The 13,040-nt window shown below is 51.5% G+C and overlaps 1 protein-coding gene across 1 annotated transcript; it reads left to right on the forward strand.

Moving 5' to 3' along the window:
* Nucleotides 1-514: 514 nt before the first annotated feature.
* On the forward strand, nucleotides 515-9,146 carry CASQ1 (calsequestrin 1). The gene is made up of 11 exons (XM_004589075.4): nucleotides 515-1,147; nucleotides 2,810-2,894; nucleotides 3,482-3,582; nucleotides 3,775-3,886; nucleotides 4,152-4,225; nucleotides 4,504-4,634; nucleotides 5,692-5,737; nucleotides 6,161-6,215; nucleotides 6,442-6,542; nucleotides 7,303-7,377; nucleotides 8,474-9,146. The coding sequence occupies exons 1-11, from the start codon at nucleotides 887-889 to the stop codon at nucleotides 8,621-8,623; spliced, it is 1,191 nt and encodes a 396-aa protein (XP_004589132.1). The 5' UTR covers nucleotides 515-886; the 3' UTR covers nucleotides 8,624-9,146.
* The last annotated feature ends 3,894 nt before the right edge of the window (nucleotides 9,147-13,040 follow it).

Below are 13,040 nucleotides of genomic sequence, written 5' to 3' on the forward strand. Positions count from 1 at the left end.
AGCCTTGGACGGGGCTCTGCCTTTTATTCAGGGAATGACCTCATACTTGGTCCTGGCTCTTTAAAGTGCAGCACACGGGGGTCTGTCTGGTGCAGCCTGGACAGCCCAGTTAGTGCCCCTCCCCCCAGGATCACAGCGACAGACCCCCTTCCAGCGAAGCTGCCCCCCACTTTGGGCTGTCCGTTGTTACTTCTCTCCCCCTCTGGTCACAGGTCGTCTGTCCCGCCCCTGACCCCTGCACACCTCCTCTCCACCTGCCTGCGCTGCTCTCCAGTCACCCCTGCCCTGCCCTGGGCTCTCCCTGTGGCCCCTGCACTCCCTCCCCCAGCGCCAGCTTCATTTACCTCCGACTCATCTGATCTTATTTTTAGCGGCGTGTGGCGTCTCTCCCTTTCCTTTCTTAATATGGCGATGAGCTCTGCATGGGGCCAGGGGCTGAGGAGCCCTGGGCCTTGGAAGAGGGGGAGGGAAGGAGCCGTGGGGGCCTGGGGGAGAGGTCCAGGAGGTGGGAGGACTCCGGCCCTTGCGGAGCCGGTCCTGGCCTCAGAAGGTTATCTGTCTCTCCTGCCAACCTCGGAGACATATTTAGACAGGACCAGGTGGGGCCTGAGTGGGGCCAATTTCAGGGGGCAGCTCCGGTTCCCTCCCCGCCCCCTGCTCCTATCCCTCCTCCTGACCCTTCTCTGCTTGGCTCTGTCTGCACTTTCTCCAAGACCTAGCAGGGTCCTCTGTCCCCTGCTCTGGGCCACTCCCAACGCCACCCCCACCCTGAGCCCCTAACTTGCAGATTTGGGACCCGGGGGGGCCCCTCCCTACCTCAACTAACCTCCTCTGGACCAGGAGTGCACGACCCAGATCTCACTACCTCCAGGAAGCTCCAAACAGGATGAAGGCCAGGGTGGCACCGAGGCTGCAGCTGGCGCTGTTGTTACTGCTGGTACTAGGCTCACCTGAGTCGGGGGTCCACGGGGAGGAAGGGCTGAACTTCCCCGAGTACGACGGCGTGGACCGTGTGATCAATGTCAACGCAAAGAACTACAAGAACGTGTTCAAGAAGTATGAGGTGCTGGCGCTCCTCTACCACGAGCCCCCGGAGGATGACAAGGCCTCCCTGAAGCAGTTTGAGATGGAGGAGCTGATCCTAGAGGTAAGGGGTGGGGGACCGCAGACCCGCAGAGGCCAGCCCCTCTCCGGCAACCCTCTGCACACCATCTAGGGTGGCTCTGAGGCCAAGGGGCAGTGTGGCAAGGCCCCCGTCTTGAGCAACAAGACACAGGTGGCCTGTGTGCAGCCTTAGCCAACTCCAACACAGACTTGGGCATCACCAAGTATCACCAGCATGGTCAGGTCAATGCCCGAGGGAAGGTTGCAGGGCACCTCCCTGCCCTCCTGCCATGGGAGGCTGGGAATACCGGGTCCGACAAGAATGGGGACAAACCAGAAGAGAAGCACTTGAGGTGGGGGTGCATCGCAGTCCCTGCACACCCCCAGAACACATCCCTGTCCATTCTTTTGGGGTTTTTCCTCACAGATAGCCAAATTGAATATACAGTCAAATACTATTGATATCTTACTCGAGTGTCACTTATTTAACAGCTAAATGCAGAAGTATCTCCTAGCGACAACTTTGCCTCCTGCTGGCCTCCCAAACCCCTCTCTCCCTCTCCCCTTCTGTAGTTCCTCATCTGCCCCATCCCATCAAGCTTGACCCCAGAACTGGGACATTCCTTGTGGCTGAGGGAGGCTTCAGAACTCCTTCCCCATCTTCTACTGGTGCGAAGTGTCTCCTCTCCCTGGGTCTGTAACTTCCAACCCAAAAGAGGGAACAAGGATTTTCATCAAGAAGCAAGCAAGCTGCGCCTGTTTTGGGGTATAGGGAGGTGTGCTCCCACACAGTGCTCCAGCAGCCAGTAGGTGTTCCATTTTCCTTGTTGCAGTTTCTGCAGCCCCTTCTCCAGTTTGCTGGTGCAGATAGACCCCAGCCTGTCCACATCTTGGAACAGTACAGGCTGAGATGCCAGGAGCATTTCTGTGTGCCCCTGCTGGGTGCTGGAACCTGCCATCTGATTAATGAGCCGGGTATTTTTATCCTGAGTGCTCAGTATCCCTGGCCATCCACCTGCCAAGTGCCTCCCTGGCCCGTCCCCCTTGAGAATCATGGCATCTGAGTCTGGCTGAGTCGAGGGCAAGCTGGGCAGTGAGTCTGGGTGGAGCACAGGGCTGGGAGGCTGATGGAGGCAGATACCCCTGGACGTGCCTCTGCAACAGGGGAGTGGGCCATCTCGGGTCTGGCAGTATCTCTCCCTGGAAATGTGGTGAGTGCTTCTGTTCTCAACTCTGGCTTGATCCAGTCCTCAGCACACCACCACAGTCCCTGCCCCTCGCCCTCCAGAATTCTTGCCAATGGGAGCCACTCTGAAGAATCCTAGGGGCTTCTATCCTCACGCCCACACTGGCTTGGCCTGGGATCAAGGTGTACATCAAGGGCAGAGACCCTTAGTCACTGGGCAGCCAGACTCCCCAGCATGCCTCAAGACCTGAGAGGTGTCAAGTGCAGTGCTTTAAAGTTCAACATAGGAAGCACATTGCAAATGAGCAATAAATATTCATGAAGTAAAAAAAGTCCAACTGAAGATAGATGTTGTCAGAGGATCTCAAGGGTTCTAAGTTGGGAATCCACAGAATCTCCGCAAAGGATCAAGGTCAGCTCCCATTTGCTGCACCCCCATTAGCCTGAGTTGAAAGCATGAGATGGGAAATAGGGGTTAATGAGAATTTCCCAGGGCTTAACACTACCCCCTCCCTCCAGTTAGCAGCCCAAGTCCTGGAAGACAAGGGTGTTGGTTTTGGGTTGGTGGACTCCGAGAAGGACGCAGCTGTGGCCAAGAAACTAGGTAAGAACGGGGAGGGAGCAGCCGAGAGGGAACCTCGGTCCGTGAGGCTGAGGAGGCCTTGGGGGCCTTGGAGGCTGAGGAAGCCACTCAAGCCACTCAAGCCACTCAAGCCACTCAACTCCTCTTCCAACTCCCCACCTCCACGGCAGTGGCCAAGTGTTATAGAGTCCAGCCACCAGGGGGCAGCACATCTGTGGGCCTGGACTCCGGATACGGATGGGGGAGGGGTGCTTAGTAATACTGAAGTCATCTGATCAGTAATAGCCGAGTTAAAGGGCCGGTCTGAGAATCAGCTACTGCAGTCCTCAGAGGAGATAAGCATGAATATTTGTCCATCTCACAGACAAAGGAGAAACATTGCTAAAAATCAGTGTCTTCTGATTTCCTCCCTTTACCCACAGGCTTAGCTTCTCCCCTAGAGAGGCCCCGAAGCCAGGCTACACCCAGACACAGGGCCATCAGGGTCCAGGAGTAAAGAGTAGTGGCAATGAGTGGGACAGGGGAAGGAGAGGTTGGAGATGTGCGGCCCCGGGGGATTTTCAAATGGGAAGGTTGGGATCCTGGCTCAGCTCCTGCCTCCTCCCTAGGACTAACTGAAGAAGACAGCATTTATGTGTTCAAGGGAGATGAAGTCATCGAATACGACGGCGAGTTTTCTGCTGACACCCTGGTGGAGTTTCTGCTTGATGTGAGAGTCCCTGGACGTGACTACTTTGCTCCAGGACGCCACTGTCCATTGGCTCGGCTGACCCCGACACACAGAGAGAGAATCAATATCTACTCTCTTGTCCAGTGCCCATCCTCCTCCTCTCCTCCTCAACCCCCATCCCTGTTTCTATCAGTGGGATAGAAACTCACTTCAATATCTCTGCCTTTCCAGGTCCTAGAGGACCCTGTGGAATTGATCGAGGGTGAAAAAGAGCTGCAGGCATTTGAGAACATTGAGGATGAAATCAAACTTATTGGTTATTTCAAGAGCAAAGACTCAGAGCGTGGGTAACCCTGACTCCATGGTGCCTTCCCAGAGCCCCCCAACTCACCTGTAGGCCTGCCTCCTCACTTGACCTTCACTGCCCCTAACTCCCTATACCTCTTGCTGCTGCCATAGTCTTCTCTATCAACTGCCCTTGGGAGGACTCCCAGACAGCCCCTCCCTGTTCCCTGTACAGACCCCCTGGACTGGTCTCAGAGGCAGAGGAGGGCAGTATGCCCTGGGACCCTGGATTGCCAGAGACTCACTGCACGTTCCCCCCTCAGATTACAAAGCCTATGAGGACGCGGCGGAGGAGTTCCACCCCTACATCCCCTTCTTCGCCACCTTCGACAGCAAGGTTCTCTTTCTTGCCCACAGCTGGAATGGGTTTCCCTCCCACCCTGAGCTGCCCCTTCTAGCTCTCTCTCAACCAGACCCCATGGGATCTGGTCCCTGCAGACTCCCCTTGCGTGCCTCAGCTCCTCCGAGGTCATTAATTGATCCAATCCACCCCTCTCATGTTAAGCCCAGAAAAGACCCAGGAATGGGGGGAATGCAGGTTTTCTGAGTCCCTTCCTAATACGCATTCCCGCATACCTCCCCTGCTCCTCTTCCTCCCTGCTGCCTCCTCCTAAGGTGGCAAAGAAGCTGACCCTGAAGCTGAACGAGATTGATTTCTATGAGGCCTTCATGGAGGAGCCTGTGACCATCCCAGACAAGCCCAACAGCGAAGAGGAGATTGTCAGTTTCGTGGAGGAGCACAGGAGGTAGGGATGGGAGGGCCGCCTCCCCCGCCCCGTGGGCTCGGCTGGAATACCAGCAGCTGGCCAGCCAGGAAGCTGGGCCAGCTGAACATGAGGACTCACGGAGAAGCTGCTCATTGTGTACGCTACGATGCACCCCAACACAGAGGATCGATCACCCGCTTGCTCAAATATGTGCACTTTGTTGTGAGGTTGGTCGAACCTGAAATAATCTGTGTGTCTGTGGTCTGCCGACAACTGCCAGGAGCTTGGTTTTCTTACTGCATTTTATCTCTTTGACGATCTCAGTCAGAGAGGCTGCAGGGGGAGTGTTGGCACTGGGGTTCTTGACCCTGGTCAGCCCCAGGTTCTGTGTAACATGTTACCCCACACCAGTGCTTCTCAGCACAGTTGGTGGAAGGACTGGTGAGAGGAGGAGGAGGATTTTGCCTATCACATAATGGTGATGGGCAGTGCCAGTGATGTCCAGCAGCCAGAGGCCAGGGACACTGCCAAAATATCTGACGGTGCACAGGACAGCGCCAACCCCACCCCCTCGCCCCCAAGCACCACACCGACAACAAAGAATTATCTGGCCCCAAATGTCAGAAGTGCTGAGGTGGAAAAACCCTACCCTAAGCTCACTTATAATTCTCTTTCCTTCACTGTACTCCACAACTGAAAATACCCATTCATCAGTATAAATACTACTTACTCTCTCCCACTAGATTATGGCCCCCTTTGGTCAGACAGTGACATGTTGGCCTGGTTCAGCTCCAGCCCACATCTAGTACAGTGTTAGAACACACCACTCAATGTCAGGGAATGGCTGAAGGAATGAATGGAAAAAAAAAAATCCATGAAGCCCCAGATGCCCAGTTCTTACCTTTTCCCCCAAAGCCTCTTTCCAGGCCTGCTGTCCCCCTCCCCTCTCCGCCACTTTAACCACGCACTGATCTGGGCCTCCTGCCCAGACCTTTGTCAGATGGCTTTGTTCTGGGCTACCAGCTGTCTGTGCCCTGGGCCTGACCCACAGCAGCCTCTGCTAGGGGACTGGTGACCCTCTGTCTGCCTCTCCTAGATCAACCCTGAGGAAGCTGAAGCCAGAGAGCATGTATGAGACCTGGGTGAGTACCCCTGGCCGGGCCCTTGGGAAGCAGGGCTGGCTGAAGACATGAGCCCTGGAAAGCTCCCACCCTGCGGCGTGGCATGCCCACTTGGAGAACAAACAGTGCGCAGACCAAGTAGAGGGTTTTCTGAAGGCCCTATCAGGAGTTGGCAGGTGGACCTAAGTGGATGAAGGAGAGAGACAAGGGAGGAGCCCCAAGCTCTGGGGTAAAGGGGTTGCCAGAGAAGGTGCAGGGCTCTGGAGCTGCAAGGGACAGTGCCACCGGGAAAGGGGTCATCTCCACAGGCATAAACTTGGTCCAGCAGCTGGGTCTCCTCACAATGCAGGTTCAAAGAACAGCTAGGGTTTGTCTGGGCTCGCAGCTGTGAGGGGGGCAGTAAGTCTCCTCCCCAGCCCTGTTCTCTCTCTCGCCCTCTTACAGGAGGACGATATGGATGGAATCCATATTGTGGCCTTTGCTGAGGAAGCGGATCCTGGTAAGGGAGGCGTCCTGGATTGGAGTGGGAGGAAGGACTTGGATGGCGGGTCAGCTTGTTGGAACGTGGGACTCCACGTTGCAAGGTCTCTTCCTGGGAGCGTGCAGGCAGTCTGGCTCCAGCCATGTGGAGCTGTGGGAAGCAGGGAGACACAACTGGACTTCTGTTTCTGCTGTTTCTCCTTCCTCTGCCTCCCCTCACACCTTTCCCTTGTGCTCCCTCCAAGATGGCTACGAGTTCCTGGAGACCCTCAAGGCTGTGGCCCAAGACAACACTGACAACCCTGACTTGAGCATCATCTGGATTGACCCTGACGATTTCCCTCTGGTAAGAGGCAGGGCCGGGCATGAGCATCCTAAGTCCAGGGCTTCAGCGGAGGCAGCTGCTGAGCAGGGCACTTTGTTTCCGGGCTCTCATTCCTGTGGCCGAGCTTGGAGGACCTTGGGAAGGCCATGTCTGTTGCACACTCGAGGGCAGAGAGGACTTCTGGAGGCAGGAGAAATAGGACGAGAAGAGAGTTGCAAGAGATAGCACACACAATTCCCAGAGCACAGGTTGGGCAGGTGGCTCCTGTGCCAGGCCTCAGTCCTGGAGGAAAACCAGAGTTCTGGTGAGGAGCCGAGCACAATACCCCTGACCTTGGGTATGCACACTCCGTCGCAGGCTCACAGCACAAAGACTCCACGTCTCAGCAGAATCCCCAGCCCTTAACATGCTTTGTCGAGTGAGTAATTGAACGAACAGAAATGTGAGCAACATTGGTGCCAACCAGGGAAAGCTACCTTAATCTAGAGACATAAGAACTGCAGGCCAGAGAGAAGTGACTTGTCCCAAATCACCAGAGGAATCAGTGGCACATCCAGCATGAGTGAGTGCGCCCTGTCAGCCCCTCTTGATGGTTTCCATTTGGAATTTCTACTCTTTCCTGCTTAACCTCTACTCCTTGCCTTCAGGCCCTCCAGCTGACTGGTCTCCATTGCCAATCCGGGCTGTTCCCTTTCTGTCCTGGGCTGACGCTCCCATTCACCCTCCTGCGGTCATATGCACCCAGATTCCATTAAGTTGCCATGTTTGGATCTCTTTGCAGCTGGTCCCATATTGGGAGAAGACGTTTGACATCGACTTGTCAGCTCCACAAATAGGAGTCGTCAATGTTACTGATGTGAGTTTCCTTCCCGAATCCCTGGTTGATGCTCAACTGTCAGCAATGCCCACACTCATTGGCTGGATGGAGGTGGAGGATTAGTTACCTGTACATTCCCCTGTCCTCTTCTGTCAGAGGAGGATACTCATGCTTCAAAGGCCTGGTTCAGTTCCTTTTCCTCTGTGCAGTTGTTCAGATCTGCCATTTGGAACCTTTCTGTGGCATTCTCGAAGCTCATTTGGCTGAGAACATGACCTTCATATGGCTCTTGATGTATCATATCTCTTTCAGTGGATGTTGAGCTCCTTGAGGGCAGTAATCTTCTCTCACACACTTAGTGGGTGTTTCAGAATGGTTGAGTTGAATAGGCTACGATGTTTGCTTTCACTGTATTCCAGTGTGTGTGTGTGTCAGTGTGAGGTGCGGTGGTGGTGGTGGTGGTATTCTATTAACAAGACTGGATCTGATCAAATTTAAAATGCAGTGCTAAGATGGCACAGAGATCACAGTGATCTGTGCTTGAGATGATCAGAGAAGGGTTTAAGAGAGAGTGGCTCTCAAGATGGAGGTTATACCCCGTGTAGGGCCTTAACAAGTGATGATTAGAGGAAATTATTTTCAAACTGAGAAAAAAGCAAGATCAAAAGGTCAAAAGAAGGAAAATGAGTTATTAGGGTTAGGAAAAGGAAAGTTTTTTGTTTTTTGGTTTTTGTTTTTTTATGGATTGAGGGTCTAGAGAGCATTAAAGATGGTAGTAGAGAAGTTGTAAAAAGCCTTGAGTGCTGACAAATGGTTGACTTGATTCTATGGGCTGTGAAGAGCCACCCAAGGGGTTGCACCAAGGGCATGACACAGAGGTCCGTTTTAGGAAGGTAGGCATGGCGAGAGCAGGAAAGACAGAAGGAGGACAGAAGGTCCATTTGTCAATCCAGCTTTCCTTTCCATTCCCATCTGTCACTTTCCTAACCTAGGTCTTCCCTTGGCCAGTTTTCACTGCCAAATTAAAGGAAGGGATGGAGGATGGTAGAGAAGGGCGTACCAAGCCGAAGAACTGGAAGGACGGGCCCAAAGCCACTGATCGCTGTAGCTTCTGAGCCCAACCTTGTCGCCCTAGGCGGACAGTGTGTGGATGGAGATGGACGATGAGGAGGACCTCCCTTCTGCTGAAGAGCTGGAGGACTGGCTGGAGGACGTGCTGGAGGGCGAGATCAACACAGAGGATGATGACGACGAGGATGACGACGATGACGATGATGATGACTAGGTGCTGTGGCAGTCATCTCTCAACCCCACCTGTCCTTCTCAAACTCCCTCCTACTCTCCTGTCCTTCCTGGAGCTCCTTCAGGGACTCCTGGTCATTCCCTGCCCTAGGGCCCGTTGGGGGTCTAAGGGCTGGGTGCTGCGACCTTGATCCCCCTCATCTGATGAGGAAAGGAGCTACTTTTCTCTAGGCCCCAGCCAAGCTCTCTCTCATCTGACTCTTGTTTCTTACTCCATAACTGACCTCTAGCTTTGATTCTTCCGTCACTCCTTACGCTCTTCTCTTGTGATAGTCCTCTTAACCTATCTATGGACCCCGACTCTTTTCTCTTCCTCAATGCCCAGCCTTCTCCCCCTAGCCCACGTCCTACGTCCTCTCATTGTCCTGACCCTGGCCACGGGGAAGCAAGGGCACTGTGTTTGGGGCTAGATCACAGTAATCTCTTGTTAATGTATTTGGGTCAAATGGGAGGCCTCAATAAAAAGATCTGGGGCAGCATAAGCAAGTGTCTGTTGATGAAGTCTCACCCCTTTGGCAGGAGGGAGGTGGCCAGAGGATGTAGGATTGAGGTGTGGGAGCTATGTGAAGAATGAGCTGGGGGGCGGGGTGGGCAGGTGTGGATCCCTCTCCCAACCGTCCCACCCCAGGCAATTGTCCCAGAAAAGCTGGATTATTTGTCTGCTTCAAGCCAACAAGCCTTTTTTTTGCAAACATAGAATTCAGCTGGAGCTGCTGTTAGACTCCGGGAGAACACAGAGTGCCAGGCCCGTCCCTGCTCCTGAGCTGATTACCCTCAATGAGAAGTCAAGACAAGCAAACTAAACAATTGCTGAAAAACACAAAGCAATGTGTAATTAAGTGATTACGTGCTGCTCAACAGCATCTCCCTGCCACTTCTGTTTGAACACCACGACAGAGCCCCCATTATTCCCCCTCTGCGAGGCCTTCCTGGAGGCTACCCTTCCTAAAGTTCCCTCCTCTGTGTTCCCACTGCCTTTCCCATGCACATCGCCATTCCAGCAATTAGAACATTCTACGGTAGGCCTTCGTTTATATACTTGTCTTCCCCAGTCAACGGAGAGTCTCTGGAAGGCAGAAAGCAGGTTTCTTTTGTACCCACAGGGCCTACCACATAGAGATTCATTTGTAATAAACACTTGTTAAAAGAAGGCAGGGGGCCTGGCATGGTAGCCTAGCGGCTAGAGTCCTCACCTTGTATACACCCAGAATCCCATGTGGGTGCCAGTTCTCATCCTGGCAGCCCACTTCCCATTCAGCTCCCAGCTTGTAGCTTGGGAAAGCAGTCAAGGACAGCTCAAAGTCTTGGGACCTTGTACCTGCGTGGGAGACCTAAAAGAGGCTCTGGGCTCTGGCTTTGGATCAGCGCAGCTCCACCTGTTTCTACTGCTTGGGGAGTGAATCAACAGGTGGAAGATCTTCCTCTCTGTCTCTTCTCCTCTCTGTGTATATGACTTTCCAATTAAAAAAAAAAAAAAAAAAAGAAGGCTGGTCCAGTGTGGGAGCATAGCAGGTAAAGCTGAGATGCTGCCATCCATGCTGACTGGTCCTCTTCCAGGATCCAGCTCCCTGCTAATGACCGGGGAAAAGCAGCGGAAAATGGCCCAAGTCTTTAGATCCCTGCTTCCCATGCGGGAATCCTAGAAAAGCTCCTGACTCCTGGCTTTGGCCCGCTATGGCTATTGTGACCTTTCCCTCTCTCCCTGGAACTCTTTCAAATAAATTAATTAAAAAAAAAAAAAAAAAGAGGAACATGCGAAGAAACAGTATGGACTTAGAAGAGAGGATGATAGTGGGTCCAAAGATTCCATAAGAGACAGGAGTCTTTTCTAGCCTTTACACTGAAGAATGGGGTGTTGCTGCAGGCAGCGGTGCTCAGGAGGAAACTCTGCAATCAACGGAAACATCAAAAATACTGGCAGAAGAGCTTGTCATATTGGGGCAAAGAGATCAAAGACAAGAATGGAAATTTGAGTCGTGGCATGAGATTGGGTAAGCATAATGAGGCCGGGTTATAGAGGTATTTGAATTTAACCGCGTGAGACAGGAAGGACGGGAAAAAATATGATAGCAATGAACAGGATGGATACAAAGAGGGGAGATGATGTTAATCTCAGTGGCAGGGAGCCCAACTCATACTGAGACAGAAATTAAAAAAAAAAAAAAAAAGATTTATTGAGCCTGGTGCAATAGTGTAGCTGTTAAAGTCCTCATCTTCAACGTGCCAGGATCCCATATGGGTGCTGGTTCTAATCCCGGCGGCCCCACTTCCCATTCAGCTCCCTGCCTGTGGCCTGGGAATGCAGTCAAGGACAGCCCAAAGCTTTAGGCCCCTGCACCCACATGGGAGACCCGGAAGAAGCTCCGGGCTCCTGGCTTCGGATTGGCTCAGCTCCTGCTGTTGCAGTCACTTAGGGAGTAAACCATCGGATGGAAGATCTTCCTCTCTGTCTCTCCTCCTCTTTGTATATCCGCCTTTCCAATAAAAATAAATAAATCTTGAAAAAAAAAATATTTTATTTTTATTTAAAAGGCAGAGTTACACAGAGAAGGGAAGACAGAGAAAGAGGTCTTCCGTCCATTGGTTTACTCCCCAAATGGCTTCAGCGGTTGGAGCTGAGCAGATCTGAAGCCAGGATCTTCTTCTGTTTTCCCGTGTGGATGCAGGATCCCAAGGGTCTAAGCTACCCTCCACTGCTTTCCCAGATCACAAGCAGGGAGCTGGATCAGAAGTGGAGCAGTCAGGACTCCAACCGCTGGTGCCGTAGGCAGAGGCTTAGCAAACAATGCCATGGAATTGTTATAATAGACTGAAGATGTGAGAACCAGTTACGGTGGTGATGGAATAGTGATATAATGAGTTTCGTACAATGGCACTCCAAACTTGGGCCTACTGAAGTACTTAGAGGGTAAGCTCTGTTCTCTCCAGTATAATTCTCAGCTGGGGTAAGTATAAAGGGCTTTCAAAGGATGGAGTAGAGGGAAGAAGAGACAGATGAACAAATCCATAAATAACAGATGTATTTATCATGGGTCAAGAGTAAAGGGGTTTAAACTTCCTTCGGGAATAGGGAGGGGAGCTTTCTCTGGTCCTCGCTTGGTTCCAACCCTCTCTGGCAATGGCCATCAGGATCGTTCCGGAAACCCCTCAAAACAAACAAACAATCTAGAATAGATAGAGAACAACAAGCAAAGCTTAGAATCAGACAGGAAACAGTCAGCGTGGATTCACTTATACCTTACTAAGTGGGACACAAAGATTAGTTACTCCTCACTAGGGTACTGAAGACTTCTCTGCACACCCCTCCTAAAACTGTTCTGCACCTAAACTGTTGACATATGTCTTGTTAGAGTTATCAGCCAGTCTAGACTACCCGAAAGACAGTCAGGTTCAGCAAAATTATGCTTCAACGCTATAAAATGCCAAATACTATAATGAAAATAGACATGAGACAGCTGAATAATAATCTATAACCTTTTTAAGGTGTATAGAACCCGGTTGTGTATAAACTAAAATTGAAATGTCAATAAAGAAGTCACAGGATGTGGTTAAGAACTTGCATTTTTTTCTTTCTTTTAACATATTGGTTACTCAATACTATGTCAATTAATTCCATAACCTTATAAATTGTTGCTGATGTTATGTTGGGGCTTTTAATTGATTGGGATGATACTCTGCCTGCTCTACCTTCAGACCAGAGATGGTCTCCCCAAGTAGCCGTTGAACTTATCTGGACGATAAGATGCTGGACTCTATGTTTGGTATACGCTTGCAATGAAAGAATCTCAACTGAACTTGAACTGTGGTAATACAACAAGGTGGAGGAATCCACCATGGGGGGATGGTTTAGGGAGGGGTTGGGGGAATCCCAGTACCTATAAAACTGTCACATAATGCAATGTAATTAATAAAATAATAAAAAATGAAATGCAAAAAAAATTTAAAAAAAAGAGTAAAGGGGTTGCAGGGGCCTTTGAGGACTTAAGTCTGGATAAATGGGTCCTGAGGTTAGAAGAGTGTTCACTTACACAGATGAATCCAGGAAACACTCCAAGAAGAAAACAGAAAGCATGCATTCATCCAACATGTAGTACCCCTTGAGGAAACATTCTAGTGTGGGCACTAGGCTAACACAACTATTTTGTAGAGTTCACCATCTAGCACAGGACTGTGGAAGACCCTGAACTAAACATAGCTGCTACTTTTCAAGTAACCAACTGTGTCAGTCCCTAGAGATTTACTATTTCTGAATCTGAGTAAAACCCTATCCCTATCCAAGAGACCTCAGTCAGGCAGGGGCTTGGCAGAGTGGTCATCATGCTACTTAGGATACTCAGATCCCATACAGACATGCTTCTGGGCCCAGTCCCAGCTCTGCTGCCAAGTTCTGCTTCCCGCTG

This window comes from Ochotona princeps, chromosome 2 (genome assembly GCF_030435755.1).
Source record: "Ochotona princeps isolate mOchPri1 chromosome 2, mOchPri1.hap1, whole genome shotgun sequence".
Lineage (NCBI taxonomy): Eukaryota > Metazoa > Chordata > Mammalia > Lagomorpha > Ochotonidae > Ochotona > Ochotona princeps.